This window comes from Myotis nattereri (assembly GCF_964212035.1).
Source record: "Myotis nattereri genome assembly, chromosome: 6".
Lineage (NCBI taxonomy): Eukaryota > Metazoa > Chordata > Mammalia > Chiroptera > Vespertilionidae > Myotis > Myotis nattereri.
The window spans coordinates 69,263,982-69,281,358 of record NC_138081.1 but is presented as its reverse complement, the minus strand read 5'-3'; the positions used below and the strand labels follow the sequence as shown (position 1 = coordinate 69,281,358).

General features: G+C 37.5%; 1 protein-coding gene across 1 annotated transcript in view; it reads left to right on the top strand.

Annotated features, from left to right (window-relative positions):
* Positions 1 to 992: 992 nt before the first annotated feature.
* The window catches only part of GRM1 (glutamate metabotropic receptor 1), a 304,715-nt gene continuing 288,330 nt past the window's right edge, over positions 993 to 17,377 (top strand). The window contains exon 1 of the mRNA XM_081093945.1: positions 993 to 1,707. Within this exon, the coding sequence (XP_080950071.1) occupies positions 1,008 to 1,707 (700 nt within the window). The 5' untranslated portion in view covers positions 993 to 1,007. The remainder of the gene's footprint in view (positions 1,708 to 17,377) is intronic.

Here is a 17,377-nt window from a genome sequence, read left to right as displayed (position 1 = left end):
CTTCCACCCCCTCCCTCCACCCCCCATCGCAGGAAACAAGTCACCTCATGTGCACCCTTTCTCCCCGAGCATCTACTGTAAGCCTGACTTCTTGGGCGGGGGTGTGGGGAGGGGAGGAGGGGACGTACCAAGCTCCGACGTGCAGACTTTACCAGGCATTGCCTTAGTAACTAACACGGATTTCCTCAAGCTGGCACATTTATATTTACTACTTGGGTTGTACGTTAGTGTCTCTTCAACCCCTCACTAAAGTGAAAGGTGCCTTCCTTGTTAGCGCCTCCACGTTCTTAATGAAAGAGTTTCCAAATTTCTTCTGCGAAAAAGTTGATCTTTTCAAATCCTGAAAGTTCGCTGACGATGAAAGATCTAGCTTCTCCTCCCAGTTCTCTCCCCTCCCCCTCAAATCAGTGAGCATCCTGAGTGTTTGAGGACCCGGAGAGACTTGTGGCTGGAGGAGGGGGCGGGTCGGCGGGGCTCTCTGCGTCTCTCCGGATGATGAGGGCAGCCGGGGACCAGACACATCACCTTCCGCTTGGACCAGAGCTGCCTCCCAAGCTGTCCCTCCAGCCGATATTGTGATGTGCTGAGATGAATTGGACTGGGCAACTATTACCATCGCTGACCACTGAATTTGGCACATGTGATAACTGAGCTTTGATTTTCTTTCTTTCTTGTAGACAGACAGCTTTCAGCTCACCCCTGGCTGCCACCACGACACCCACTGTCCTCTTGATCCGTTTACCTTGGTGCACCGGTGAAGAAAGGGCACTCGAATCCGCCTAGAAACGCCCCCTGGGAGCGGAGGTGGTCCTGGAGGAGAAGGAGCGGGAGGCGGAGGGGAAGGAGGCTGTGGTGCAGGCGGCGAAAACGCTGGAAGAGCGAGGTTGGCTACCGGGACCGAGCCGGGAGAGGCAGGCGTGGGGCATCCCCGCGGTGCGCGCCCAGAGCCGCCTGCGGGACCAGCGTGGGAACGTGGCTGGCCGGCTGTGGACGGCGTCCTCATCACCATGGTCCGGCTCCTGTTGGTTTTCTTCCCAGCAATCTTTTGGGAGATGTCCCTTCTGCCCAGAAGCCCTGGCAGGAAAGTGTTGCTGGCGGGAGCCTCATCTCAGCGCTCGGTGGCCAGAATGGACGGAGATGTCATCATCGGGGCCCTTTTCTCAGTCCACCACCAGCCTCCAGCTGAAAAGGTACCGGAGAGGAAGTGCGGGGAGATCCGGGAGCAGTACGGCATCCAGAGGGTGGAGGCGATGTTCCACACCTTGGATAAGATCAACGCAGACCCGGTCCTCCTGCCCAACATCACGCTGGGCAGCGAGATCCGGGACTCCTGCTGGCACTCCTCCGTGGCTCTGGAGCAGAGCATTGAGTTCATCAGGGACTCCCTGATTTCCATTCGAGATGAGAAGGATGGACTCAACCGGTGCCTGCCGGATGGGCAGCCCCTCCCCCCAGGCAGGACTAAGAAGCCCATTGCGGGCGTAATCGGCCCGGGCTCCAGCTCTGTAGCCATTCAAGTACAGAACCTGCTCCAGCTCTTCGACATCCCCCAGATTGCATATTCCGCCACGAGTATCGACCTGAGTGACAAAACTTTGTACAAATACTTCCTGAGGGTTGTCCCTTCTGACACCTTGCAGGCAAGGGCGATGCTTGATATAGTCAAGCGTTACAATTGGACCTATGTCTCTGCAGTCCACACGGAAGGTAGGCATTGCATTGGGGGAAAGAAAGGTGCTGAGGGAAGCCAGGGCGTTGCGTGATGTGTGCTTGGGACCATAGTCTCTTTCCTGTTGTTTTTTTCCAGCTCTGTGGGGAACAAACTTTGCCCTTCTTAGCACAGGTCCACCCAGGCATTGCCTTTAATCCCTATTCTGGTATAAATGTAGTGTAGGAAAACTGTGTCCCCTGTGTTTCTAGGGATAGTAGGAGCATAAAAGATGCCAAACTCTCCATGGACAGTGTCCAACAGATTTTGGACTTACATGCTTGTTAGCCCTCATTTTCTAAGTTTGTGTTTGGTAGACTTATTTGCCCAAGGTGTCATCCCACTCTTAAGTGACTGGCTCTGGTTTCCCAGAATAATCCAGTATGAGAAATTAGACAAAAAATTCACTGGCCCTTAAATAGGTACTGAAATCTTTATCTTGTCTTGAACAGCTGAAGGTGCTTCTTTGTCCTAACGTGCCCCTTCGTACTGACACAAGACTTCCCTGCGAGTGCTGGATTTATGCGGTCATCTCCCCCAGTATATCAGATACTTAGATTTTAAATTCTGGGTTGCCGTAGATACAAAGGAAAAGTGAATAATTTAAATCACTTCTTTATTTTCTTCCCACTACAGATGTTAAAATTGTCTATATGTTTTATGAGAAATAGCAACTGATGACCTCCTGAATTTCAGTTTTGGTTCTAGTCTTTTTCTTTTAAACAATGGCTGCTCATTGGAATTTAAAGTTAGACCAATTATAAATTACAACTAAAAGGATAGTAGATATCAGGTTTAAAATGACTTTTTAAAAATAAAATAGGATTACCTGGGGTTAAAATTTTGGTATTTATACAGTCCTACAGATATAAATTCTCAAAGAACTTCTTTATAGAAAGATTTTCTTTATTCATCTTAGCCTATATAAATTTTTGGATAAAATGAGACTTTTGAGTCATCTGCTCTTAACTCCATTGCTAGGTATGATGAAAATGAGACCCTGGTTATACATTGATGTCTAGGGTAATTCACATGTATATGCTGGCATATGAAAAAAATCTAGAGAGTATTGCTGCATTTATATTCCATAATATAAAATTATTAAGAGAAAGGCCATTGGCATGACTTCATATTCTTTTAACAGTCACAAAATATGCAGTTACCAGTGTGAAGTTTGGCGATAGAAATTAAAAATCATTCTTACTGAAGTGGTTATATGGTTTTTGTTAATGGAAATGAATGCTTTACTTTATTACGTGAGCAGAGTTTTTGAACAAACATTAAAAAATAATGTAGAATTAATTATACATTATAATTTTAGACTTTGCTTTTGAAAAACAACTTTCTGCTGCAATATTGTGACTTCTAACAACTGACTCATGTTTCTGAATCTTAATTTTTAATAGTGAATTGCATACCTCTTTACTAACAAAAATCTTTTTACTTTTGTTGATATGCAAATTTAAGTTAAAATGTCCGTCCCTTACATTTTAATGTTCAATGTTCATTTCTTATATTTTAATGTTTAATATAGTTTCCTCTAGTGCTCAGATGAAACATCTTGAAAGCACACATTAAAAATTGTTAATTATCAGCATTAGAGAGATCTCTAAGGGGATGACAAAATCTAGAGTGAATGTGGTTTAATTAAATATTTAATGTTTCCCTCCATTGAACTAGGTAATTGATTATAGATATTAGAAATGTAAATTCCTTCTTCAAGAAAAAGTAATACTTCCTTATCTTGATACAGTAGTTTTATTTTCCATATTTTATTATAACTTCATTTTTTGGGGGTGGTGAGAGGTTCAGAAAAGACCCCCCTCCTTTCTTCAATCTGTTTTCCAGTTGCATCACTTTACTAAAAATAATTACTAATAGTGGGTTTCTTTCTGACATCTAGAATTATGTTTTTGAAAAATTAATTGGACTTGTGTTTGCCAATTCTATTGAAGAAGGGCTCATATTAAAATGTCACCCTTGTGTTAGTTGGACTTAGTTTCTTTTCTGCCTTCTGACTGGTGGTGTGTGGGAGAGATAATGTCTCCATACTATTTACAGTTGATTCCAGACTAGATTGTGTTCATAGAACACACAGCTCACTTCGGTGTCTATGTTATTACTAAGAGATTATGCCATTTGCCTTGCCTTTTATATATGATATCTTATTTTCTCAAAGAGAATTTACTTCTTCTCTTATTAGACTTACTATCTGTGGAAACTAAATTGCTTTTATTTTCTTCTATCAGCAAAGAAGAAGTATCACAGCCTCCTTTATAGAAGTTCCAACTGTAAATTTGCTTTTCCTGAGGTTCTGCCCTCCTGCTTTTACTGGCCTGTAGGCACTTTCTTGCATCATTTAGTAATTTTCCTGCCTTTAGACTGATGGGGTCACCTACTGGTGATGGTTCCCTGTCATAAAACAGCTAAGACCACATATCAGTGTTGCTCCTGCCATCTGGGCACTATTTAGGAAGGCAGTCAGTTTGTCTGGGTATTAGCAATTTGGATCTTAGAAATTCTGGAACCGCCGGTGACCTTCACCTCTCCTTTCCAAATTAGCTATTCTCTAGTCAATTTACCATCACAATTTCTCTTATTAGAAGTTAGCCTAGAAAAGTTAATATCAAAGTAGCTAAGTGACTAGACTAGTGTACTTCATTTCTATGGTTAATTTTGATAGACTTTAAAATCATAGGTGGAACACCCTATTCTTTGAATGTCCCAATTGTTTTTATATTCCTGTATTAGTTCATTTTATGTCAACATAGGGCTCAGAGGTATTTTCTGGTTTTGCTTTTAAACCAGATAGAATTCATTTGTTATATTTTTGCATACTTTAAAAATCTTCTATAATGTCATGGTGCCACACTTGTCTTCTGGTCATGACAACTGTCAGTTTACCTGACATAAAAGTTACCTGTAATAAGATCTCCAGAAATTTTGGGGAATTGGTTCCTGAGGGGAATATTGAAATATGATCTGCCAAATGGTGGGGGCTCTGAAGCAATAGAATTTTATCCACAAATAAAAATTGAATGCACTTTGAAGCAGGCTGCTCACCTGGAATGTGTGTCTTTAAATATGCTAAGCATACAATACAAAAATTGCCTTCTTCATGAGGAACATCTCAGCCAAGGACAGTGTATTCCATCCTTCTGGTAAAATGCATATTCCCTATCAAACATCAGATGGTTCATTCTAAAGGATTATAAAAGACTGTGCTTAAAAATAATTCTCAATTGATTACTTCAAAGCACGGGACAAGTCCAGTAAAAATATCCTTTGAGTTTGTAGCTTCCAAAAGTTTTTTTTAGATTGGATACATTTTCATTTGTTTTAAGGTTTTCTTTTTTGTCCCAGTGTCAGATGAGTATTAATATGATTAGGGGCTTAGTGATGTTACTTTCCTTTTGCAAATGTCCACTATAAGGTGCCCTTTTGTTTACAATTATGTTTTCATTGTGGTGCACCTTGTTTTGACATTTGCTTACGTTTTATATGAAGTTGGCTTTTGGGGCTTCTTTTCAAAATTCAATTGTTTTCTTCTCAGAAGTTTCTTTTTTTTTTCTATTTGACATAAAATGTACTTAAAATATCTAATGACATCAGAGGAAAAATCCTCCTAAGTCATAAATACATCAGTAAGCTATTACTTCAGCTAATGCAATTACATATAAGATTTTTATTTCTAATAAATATATTTCCTATCTATGCACCAATAACTTTCTTTATAATTTTCTTAGCTTGATTCACAGTAAGCTACCTTAATAAATTATTGTATTTTATAACAAAATAAGGAATTGGAGTGTCTTAAAAAGTTACTTAGGCCAATCAATTAAAGATGCTTAAAACACCACTATTACATCTTTGCCCAGAAGTAATTTCCATTTGCTCTAAGTTTCTAAATTGTGATCAGGGTTTCTAATGAAAGAGGAAGAATATAGGACTTAAGTTCAGAAGCAGAATTTCACCTATTAGTCAGTTCTGCTATATAATGACCTGTCTCTCTGACATTTTGACCGATTCTCCATTGACTATTGGGAGTCATTCTTCTTCCATGTGATATTTGCATCAATGAATTCTCTCTCTTTTGTGCCATGCCTCACCAGGTCCCTCACCCCTGTATTTCAGTTTTTATTTTCCTCCTCATCATAGATAACTCAAGTAGATCTTAGATCAAGGATTATCCAAAAGTTCTTTTTAAAATACATGCTGCTACTAGGCTAGATCTCATTGTTTTTGTGTTTGAGCAGTTATTATTATTATCATTATATCTAAGAGCAGGACTTTGTTTTTTGTTTCCTTTTAAATGTAAAATTATTAGCTTAAATATGCCTTATCAGTAAATTCTGGGATTTTGATTTTTTTTTAAAATATATTTTATTGATTTTTTACAGAGAGGAAGGGAGAGAGACAGAGAGTTAGAAACATCGATGAGAGAGAAACATCCCCCACTGGGGATGTGCCCGCAACCCAGGTACATGCCCTTGACCGGAATCGAACCCGGGACCCTTCAGTCCGCAGGCCGACGCTCTATCCACTGAGCCAAACCGGTTCTGGCTGGGATTTTGATTATTTAATTACCTTAGCATTCCAGCTTTGTGTTCTCAGGATTTAATTCTATACATTAAAACTGAGTAAGAGAGGGTCAAGTATATAGTCCCATAGCCCATCACCAGCAGACTCCTTCCTAGCTAACTCTGGTAGTCACTCAACCTGCTGTGAATTTCCTTGGCAATATGATTTTACATTACATACACCACCTCTTTCTAGATAAATAAATAAATATAAGTAGTTTAAAGGAAAAGTCATCACAGCAGATATTCAACGCTAATTGAAAATTTACTATACTAAACGAAGTATATGAAAAATTTGAAAACATGGTCTCAGTTACTAAATACTTTGTACTCTTAAAGGGAATATAGTTTGGACACATGTAAAACAAATAAAAATAAATAATTACAGTATAGATATTTAAAAAACAGGACTTTACACAATTTATGGAATACTAAAAGAAAATATTGGTGTATATAGTTAGCTAGAAAAAAGCTAGAGGAAAGGGAATTTTGATTAGTGTTTTTGACTGTGGCATTTGTAAAAGTTAGAAGCTGTAGTAAGAATGTCCCCATTGGGGATAAAATAAGCAGGTCTGCTTGGCTGGAGTGGTTAGTGTAGGCCAGGAACTAAAGATATCAGTTTAAATGTGGGTTTTTATAATCTGTGATTTTGTGATGCTCTATTCATATGAAAGACCAACAATGGAGAATCTTGAAGGATGTGCCAAAGAGTTTTAGTTTCAATAAAGATATGTCCAAGCAGAGTTTGATGTGACACAAAGATAATTAGAAGGAAGTGAATTCTTACTGAAATGTGTAGGGGAGATACATAAGATGGGGAGTGGAAAAGTAATTTTAAAAAGGTTAATTATTGTAGAATTCTGGGTACTGAGTTATTAAAGTGATTGAGAAGGATAAAAGGTGTTCCAAAGGAATACTTTATGGGAGAATTTGTTGTACAAAGAGGGACAAAAAGGGGTCGAAGCTACCTTCAGATTTGACATTTTGGAGGACCAGGAGGATTTTAGTGCAATTAATAGATTTGTGATAAGTAGGTTTCCAAACCATGATCTGTTAGGTTTAAACAACATGGACTTAAATTTGATATATTAAATTTGATGTGAACTTTAGCTAAGAGCACATACATTAAAAACCAGAGATTGTTGTGAGATTTTCTATTTGTGATTTTAAAAAAAAAGTGTTCACATCCAAGTAAGCCTTATTTACCCAGAACCTTGATTCTCCAGCTGACTTACCGAGGAACTCATGAGTTGGCCTCTGTAAACTCTGACCCTTGTTTAAATGTTTACATTTTAAACATTTTACAAGGTGGTTTTTGCAAACTATATTATATAGTTTCTAACTTCTTTTAAAGAGATTGCTTAATTTAATAGCTAATTTTCTTGAATATACCAAATAATCAGTATAAATATCAATTGTTACATGTGCTGGGATACAGTGGTAATCTTGAAGCCAGGTAAAAAATATAAAACTACTTATTTCTATCACCAATGGCCCAATATTGGCATACTTTTGAAATTTACATATTTATTTTTGTCCTATATTGTCTGGGCTGATTAAATCCATTTTCTAAATGATATAATCAGTATTTAGTGAAGAGCTACTATGTACAAAGGATTAACGTGAAATGTAAAGATGAGAAAGAATACACCTTTATTATTTTGAGAAAGCTTAAACTTTTCTTAACTTTTCTGCCCAACTGTCAATCACTCTGTGACTTCATTTGCCTTGAAACAAATATTACAAAGAGCTGGCCTGGCCCAGCCAGTGTGGCTCAGTAGTTGAGTGTCAACCTATGAACCAAGAGATCACGGTTCAATTCCAGGTCAGGGCACACAGCCGGTTGCAGGCTCTGTCCTCAGTGTGGGGCATGCAGGAGGCAGCTTATCAATGATTCTCATTAATTATTGATATTTCTATCATTGATATTTCTATCTCTCTCTTCCTCTCCCTTCCACTCTGAAATAAATAGCTGGCCTGCATAGGGTAAATGGTGGAGGCAGCTTCTACTTTTCTATTATATGGCTTGCCAGTTGCCATTCTTCAGTTGCTATTCCTCTTTAGGTATTAAAATTTTTCTCTTAGTGATCTCTGGAGCTAATATACAATGACTGTTTTATGGCTTTTTAATAACTTTCTGGACAGTGGCTGTGCTGGTGTCATCTTAAAGAGATTTTTCAGAAGCCGTATTTCCAGCATGCCCTTTAGTAAGACCTCAGAGGGCTGGTTAACCATAGGCAAGGACAGGACAGTTTGGCAGGTACCTTAGAACCATTGAAGAAACAATTCATAGTGCATACTGTTCTGATATTAGATTGGAAGCAATATCTCAGTAGGATATATCAGTTTTCAGGGAAGCTATAGTTGAAAACCAGAGTCAAGCTGAGACATGAAACCTTGTCAAAATGATGTGTTGTCTTATCCATCAAAAAGCTACTGTTAGATTTTGAATTTATGTAGAAGTATTTATATAGAAGTATTTATGTGTGCAAGTTCCACTCATTTTTTACACCAACTTGTTCTTGATGACTATCTACAGCATTTTAAATCTTAATTTACACAAAAATTATCATTTTAATTTTCTTCAGTCTCTTGGGAACTTTTGCTTTCTTAAACTTAAGGCGTTGTGGCACCAAATATTGCAAAGAAAAGTTAGTGGCTCAAGCAGAAACTTGGTGATCAGAAATCCACATTATCAATTTTAAGATTATCTATTTTAGTCATTTTATGGCCAACAAATTGTAGATTCAGCACAATTATCTAAAGCAGGGGTGGGGAATGTCCAGCCTGAGGGCCGTATAAGGCCAATGAAATAATTTGGTCAGGCCCTGCTGAGGCATTAGGGATTAATTAATTAAATGTTTGACCAAATACAGAAGGCTAATTTTTTTTTTAAATATATTTTATTGATTTTTTTACAGAGAGGAAGGGAGAAAGAGAGAGAGTTAGAAACATCGATGAGAAACATCAATCAGCTGCCTCCTGCACATCCCCCACTGGGGAAGTGCCCGCAACCCAGGTACATGCCCTTGACCGGAATCGAACCTGGGACCTTTCAGTCCGCAGGCCGACGCTCTATCCGCTGAGCCAAACCGGCTTTGGCAGAAGGCTAATTTTTAAGTTGATAATTTTGTATAGCCTGAGAATGATGTTATAAATATCCAAATTGCCCTTGGCAGAAAGAAGGTTCCCCACCCCTGCTCTAAAGGATTCAGATAATAGCCTTAACTGTCAATTGAAACACAAGATTTGGGGGAGCAGTTTTTTTTTTTAAATGTATTTTATTGAATTTTTTACAGAGAGGGAGGGAGAGGAAGAGAGAGCTAGAAACATCGATGAGAGAGAAACATCAATCAGCTGCCTCCTGCACGCCCCCCACTGGGGATGTGCCCGCAACCAAGGTACATACCCTTGACCGGAATCGAACCTGGGACCTTTCAGTCTGCAGGCTGACGCTCTATCCACTGAGACAAACCGGCTAGGGCAGGGGATGCAGTTCTTTAACACTAAGTAATTTATTTTGCTTTCTAGCAAAAACATGACCATTTATTCATTGATAAACACATGTGTCTATTGTGTTTCAGACACTGATCTTGGTGCTAGGAGCACATAATGTAAAAGAATAACAACTACTATTATTAGTAGTACTTTTATTATTATTATCCTCAAGGGTCCCATAATCTGTTGGAAGAGACAGAACTATACAGGTAGTTATAGGCTCCTGGGTTACAAAAAAGCACATTTAGTCACTTTTTAAAAAGAAATTCACAAAAGACTACGGGAAATACTGAATGATCATCTGAATTTTATTTTTAAAATGTGAATGGTAATTGTTGTCATATGATTACCTAACAGCAGTATATCAGAGAACAAGGAAATGGTATGTATAACTACTTGTCATGTGTTGTTATTAAACTATCACCTAATAGATAGATTCTTAAGGTATTAACCCTTCTTAACTGATGAATATTGAGCAAATGCATGAAATTTGTTAATCAGGAATAGGTTTTTTACCCTAAAACCTAGTAACATAAGATAAAAATGAAATTCATGGTTAAAATAAAAGTGCAGCATTTGTCGCAGCTTTTAGAAAGCTTTCTCATGTTACTGATGAGAGAACAAAGGTCCAGGGAAATGAAAATGACTTGCCCAAGACCATACAGTGTGTTGGTATCAAAGGCAGGACTAATACAGCTTCCTGTTAGATGTTTTCTTAAATCAAGGTTTGTTTGTGTTTTTAAATCACAAGATCCACCCTCACGCATTCCTCTCTCCTGTGAGGTTTTATCATCCAGCCCAGTTACATTCTTCCCAACTTTGCTGCTGTTATTCAGCAGCTTCCAGGAGACTCTTCTGTCACTGAAAATGAATTCTTATTGTTGATAATCTTCCTTTCAGTGTCAACGCTTGCCATACATTTGGATGATTGTAACATTCATGTGTGTGACCCACTGATATCTATCCTCATAGTTCATTCATCTCAACTCTGTGTCCTTTGTGTCCTCTTCAGCAACCTGCCCACTCTGACCATAGTCTGGCATCTTGACATCGTCAAGACCTGCCCTGTCTCTGAACTCATAGACACCAGAGAGCCCCTGAACAATAGCCACCTCTCCTCTTCCACTATTTTTGCTCCCAACTTACCTGCTCTCCACATTTCCCTGGAAAGTATGGGATCAAGCCGTTTTCTTACTTGACCTATTTTCTCCTGTGGATCTGAGTGGCTCTGCCCCCATATTTGTGCTTATTACCATGCTGTAATAAATCTCCTTTTTCAGAGAAAATGAACTTCCAACTTAAAGTGGCTACTCTACATCAAGCTCTAGTTGAGGAGATTTTAAGTTTTCCATTTTTTTTTCTCAGCCCCTTCAGTGCAGAAAAATAAGGAACATAAGGGAACACTATTTTTTTTTAATGAAAGAGCAAAGGATCTCATGCCTGTGAGGGCTGTGCTCAGGAGTGGCAGATCGCATTTGCTCAGACAGTTCTGTGGCATCTTTTCTACAACCAGGGGTGCTGAGTAGTGGATAAGGATAAAACATTAGGAAAGAATGTCTAAAGTTGAATTTCAGGGGGTCAGGGATAAGATTGACCCAGAGGGTTAGTGGAATTAGTCGTGCTACACTTAATCCCTTAAGTTTATTCTAAAGATGAGATAAAACTAGGTAAATGTAAGATATTATTATCATTGTCAAGCTACTCCAATGTTTATAAAACTAGGTAAATGTAAGATATTATTATCATTGTCAAGCTACTCTAATCTTAATTAAGAAGATATTTTTAGTCTAGGTGAGTCTGTGTGCAATAAATAGAGAAATTTCTGGGTAAAGGGTGTGCAGATATAAAGAGAAGATGTATATCTTGCATATTTGCTCATTTGAAAAGCACATTTGGATTCACATTCTCTCCTTTCATTACAATTGCATCCACAGCACGTGACACTAAGTGAAAGCCCTTTGGTTGGGCAACTCCCTCTACAGTTATTGCTGAACACTCTGAGGCAGTTTCCTCTATTCTTTATGGTGTTCTGATACATTTTTAATTTATATGTTATAGAGAGTACAACAAAAAAGATCAATAAAAAAATTGCTGACAGTATGTTCAAAATGAGAAACTGTTTACAATAGAATTTAAAAGGTAATATAAGGATGAAACAGTGAAAACAACTTACCATAAACAAATGATATCTTCTTTTCTGAATAAACATGCCATTATAGCTTCACTTTTTGGTCAACAGGTATTACTCTGTTGATAAAAAAGAAGGTATGTTCAGATTTCTATCTTAATTGAACAGATTTTTAGTGAGCACCTTCTCTGAGTCAGACCAGAGATCAGATGAACTCTAATCCCTCTAACAAGAAGTTCACTGTATAATGATAACCAATCAGTTTGTTAAATATAACCATAGGAATAGGTATGACTTAGAGAGGTAACAAAGAGAAATGTGACCAGATCTTTCTGGCACAAAAAAAGAAGTGATGAAAATTCATAGAAGCCTCTGAAAGGTGACATTTGAGGTTCACTCCATTAGAGGAATAAGAGGAGGACAGAGAGGAATGCATGTGAGTAAAAGTCCTGACATTGAAAAAAAAAAATTCTCAAGGAAGTCTAAATACATCACTAATGCTGAAATGTATTCAGAGACAAGAAGTGGGGAAGGGTCAAGCTGTAAATGGAGGAGGCCTAGGTCACTAAGGATAATCTTGTCAAGCCAAGGAATTTAGATTCTATTCTGTAAGCATTGTGACCCAGTGAAACGTTTTAAACAGTGAAGAAAAGTGGTAGATTTACATTTTGGAAATGGGACTTGGAAAACTTTGGAGAGGACAGGTTAAGAAAAGGAATCAGATTGGAAGCCAAGACACAAGTTGGCAGCCCATCGATGGTTGTGGGAGCAGTGGAGAGAAGACCAATTTAATATTCAATTTAGTCAAGAGAGGATGAGAGCTTTACAAAGGAAGAGTCTATGGGGATGGAAAGGAGAGAATATATTTGACAGTCATTTTGTAGGGAGATTAGGATTTAGTGACTGACTGGTTATATGAATCAAGAAGAAAGTGAAGTTGAGAATGACGCCCAGGTTTTCATTTTGTAGAACAAAATGGGGAAGAAAAGAGGAATCACATACTTGGGAAACATGAAGTTTAGAAAGGTTAATTTGAGGTTCTTATAGGACAATGAAGTTGAGAGATCCCATAGGTCAAAGTTCTAGAAAGAAAGGTCAGTTTGAGATTTATCAGCAAATAGCTGTGGTTAAAACCTTAAGAGTGGATGAGATTGCCAAGAGAGAGCAGATAGCATGGAAAGAAAGGGCCATGCTTGAATAGGAGAAGGCATTCTGTTGGGTAAAGATGAATTTGGCAAGAGGAGAAAAGAGGTTTGAAAATAACATTTGGTAGCCTTTGTTTTCTCAGTTATTCAGTGAGGGGGATGGAAAGGGAAAGGGGAAAGGTCAAATTCAAATAGAGCAAATTTTCAGAGGGCCCAACTGAGATTGGAAACCATGTCCTACTACTAGTGTCAGTTCATATTATTTTGATATTCTCTCCAGTGGTGTAGATCCCCCAACACAAATTTGGAGTCTTAGCTTTCATGGCAGGTCATTAACTTGGCCACCTGCTGGCTCAGACACCAGGATCTTTCTTTGGTTAATTACATAGGATACCAGGTGTTCACCAGAGATCATAACCTAGAATTTTCCTTTGTCCAGCTTTTTTCACAAGGCCTGATGAGGGAATTGATATTTGAGAATATCGTCTAAGAGATCATTATCAACCAGTTAGCATAACATTAGGTTTCCATAATACTACATACCTGACTTTTTTACTCTTTTTGAAAAATTGCCTTTTCTAAGTTGAATTTTAATTTTGTCAGAATAATAATAAAACATCTAAATAATGTTTTAGAATTTTCACTATTTTTAAGTTAATGCCTATTATGCTGTTAATGTCCCTTGTGTAAAGTCCATTGTTAAAAATTTTTTTAGATTTAATACCATGAAATTGTTGATCTCTCTTGAAGAGTTGACATGTTTCATTTTAAATGGTAGTGATGGTGTTGTGTTTTCCATTTTTCTCTTTGCCTACCAGGAAGCTCAGAGCTAAATTTAATGCTCAGCCATAGAACATGTTTAGATTACATGTATAGATATTAGCTTCTTCCACCTTACTTCAACAACATTATTTCATACTTTTTAATAGTTGTACAATTTCTCAACTCCATTTTAAAAGGAGACAGGATATATACATATATATATATGTGTATATATATATATATATATATATATATATATATATGCAAGTGACCTCACTGTATGTAGGTACAGATCCCTACAGAAGTTTTTGTATGTTATGATGGTCAATGACAAGCTACGAGGTTTTTTTTTTGTTTTTTTTTGACTGTGAAAGGTGAGGGGGGAGGTTACTCTAAGCTCATAGATGAATATGGTAAAGATGAAAAAAGTATTGCTATGTATTTGTTATGTACAGAAGAATCCTTGAGTGTTGATCATGTATTAGAGGAGAATCATGTTCCTTTAATTAGTGCAAAATTCTATCCTCTGGCTCAGAGATGCTCTGCCCATTGCTGTCTTTTTCTTCTTCAGTGCATTCTGGGATTTGCTATGTGACTGTGCTGGGAAAATTTGTTTGGTTTGGTGGGGTGTGTGTGTGTGGATAAAACATCCGTCTCTATGGTCAACACTGAGCAGGGCTGCTCTGCCTCTATAATTCATAACCGTCTCTTTTCCTCTTCTTATCCTTAGGGAAAAAATAAATCTATTTGTCAATGACTGTTCAGTGACAAATGGAAAGGGACCTTGCCTTTTACCGACTTCCTGACTTTTCCTTATATTCTCATCATGTACCTTCTAGACCAGTGATGGCGAACCTATGACACGCGTGTCAGAGGTGACACCAAACTCATTTTTTTGGTTGATTTTTCTTTGTTAAATGGCATTTAAATATATAAAGTAAATATCAAAAATATAAGTCTTTGTTTTACTATGGTTGAAAATATTATAAAATTTCTATATGTGACACAGCACCAGAGTTAAGTTAGGGTTTTTCAAAATGCTGACACGCCGAGCTCAAAAGGTTCGCCATCACTGTTCTAGACCATAACTTCTGGTAGCCTGGTAGCTGGTTTTCCTGAGTGTTCTAGACAGCTATGAGTATGTCCTCCACTTCTTTCTCCTTTGGGCAAAGGTCAACATGATTTATCTTAGAAAACTGAGATTGATGCAGGATGAGACACCAAAAGACACCCAACATCTCTTACTCCTGTTTGTATAGATGGTCGTTAAATCACTGACAATAGAGGGAGGCCCTATGCATTGATATATGTCAAGAATGAATTACCCTTGCTTTTAACTAGAAATGTCAGATTTGAAACTATGAAAGGCAAATTTTGTTTTTTCTTCTATGTTGGCACATGCTGAAGAAAACCTTAACATGTGATTTCCTTGATAGGCCATTTTAAAAGTAAAATTTTAAGGGGTCAATGGGGGAAAAAAGGAGACATGTGTAATACTTTCAACAATAAAGATTAAAAAAAATAAAAACTAAAAAAAGTAAAATTTTACTTGAAACAACTTCTTAAAATTGAAAAACATTGAGTGAGTGATTAATTTTTGAAGTGCTTATATTCTCCCTTTCAGGAGATTATTTTTAGGCTCTCCTAGAATACTGGTTTTCAAACTTCAGTATGCATACCGATTACCCGGAAAACTGGTTAGGTTCTCAGTGGTATGGATGCTCATGGCACTCAATAAGAGCAGAACCTCTGCAAGCCCCTTCTGATAACTTACCTTTTTATGATGGTGCCTTGCGCACGCTTTCTCACACATTTATGAATTATTTCCTTCAGAGTCATTTTATCTGTCTCAAGGCAATGTTCTATGATCCTGAAGTAGACAAAGAATGGCTTTTAAAATGTGCATATTTAGAAAATTATAATAAAGATATTTAACTATTCATTTTTCATTCAATGACTTTTTAAAATATGCATTAACTAGCCCGAATATTTACTGAATGTGGTAACATTGTAGTTAATAAAATTTCTGGTGACATGTATGCCTTCTTCTAGAATACTCTGCCCCAGTAGAATTTCTCCCCTAAAGAGTGGGATCTTTGTTGTGTTTTGTTCACTGATGTATCCTGAGCAGTTAGAAGAGTGCCTTGCACATAGTAGACCTCAATAATTATTTGTTTAATTGATGTAAGTAAGGAAGGCTTGGTTTTAATTTCTTTTTTGTTTGCCTTAGTAAGGGGTTTGATGATTTAAGAGCTTGCAAGCTTCATATCGATTCTTATTGCCTAGCACTATAAATGTAAATGAAGCAAGATAGTAGACTAATTATTCAATTTCCAAGAGCCTACAACCTTGGAAGTCTTTTTTTTTTTAAACTAAATTCTTTATAAATAATTTTTATTTTTATTTGCTTCTTTCTTATAGTAGTAGAATAAAGAAAATATCTAATTAATTTTATATTTCATGGGTAGACTCACTCCTCTTAATATCCCTGTTAGTATTTTTCCTTTCTAATAACTGAGGAAAAATCACTACATTTACAGTCAATTAAAACTCTCAGGTTGTTATATTTTCTTTCTTTTTATAAATATTGGTGTCTGGCACTCTCTATCCTCCCTTAGATTTTAGTGCCTAGGTGAAGTGGGAAGTGTACCAAATGAGAGAACCTGAGTTTCATCTCACTTTCTCCATCAGATACCCCTGTGATTCCAGACAAGTCACTGAACCATTGTAAGACTGTCTTCTCATCTGCAAAAGGTCTGCCATGTCCTCCTCCAAGACCTCCATAATGAACCAATGTGGAACTGCTAGTGGCATTATTATATTCTACTATAGCTTATATTATGTTCTTATTTTGATAATTATTAACTGCCTCCTGGACTCTGCTTTTCCCAGAAAGTTATAAGCAACCATTTCTACTTAGCTTTTATTTAAAATGATAGATGTTGTGTTGAAGGAAACATTTATCTAAGTCCCTGATTTGAAAACAAAAATTAGAGGTTAGGTGACTTGCCTATGGTTGCACACAGATAGTTGCTACAAGAGGAAGGACTCTCATTGCAGCCCAGCTTTTTCATTCTCTCTCCCATAAAGCATCTTCGGACATTTACCGCTGTGTCTTTACATGCTTTGTCTGCTCTCTGATTTTTTGTCACCCTTAGTCTTTCTACGTGGGCTTGAAGGGCAAGCCTCAGCTTCATATCAATGAGCCAACCAGTTAATTAATTTATTCAACAAATACAGATTCTACTAATCATCCATCAGTGTGCTGGGCACCAGATATGAAAAATGAATCCAGGTTTCAGATGTCAGTCAAGGTTGGTAACATATCCAAATATCCATAAGAAATTATACAGATATTAAATTTAGAGTAAAAGTATGAAATATGAGAATATATAGAAGATATTATTATAGAGTAAAACAATGTTACCTATGTTTCCAGACTTTATGGAAATCCTGTAATAACTGCCATTGCTTACGGTCTTGAAGGAGAGATAGAGAAATAATTATTGCCACATCAATGTGTGGATGAGTGTGGATGAGAAGAGAGTGTGGAGGT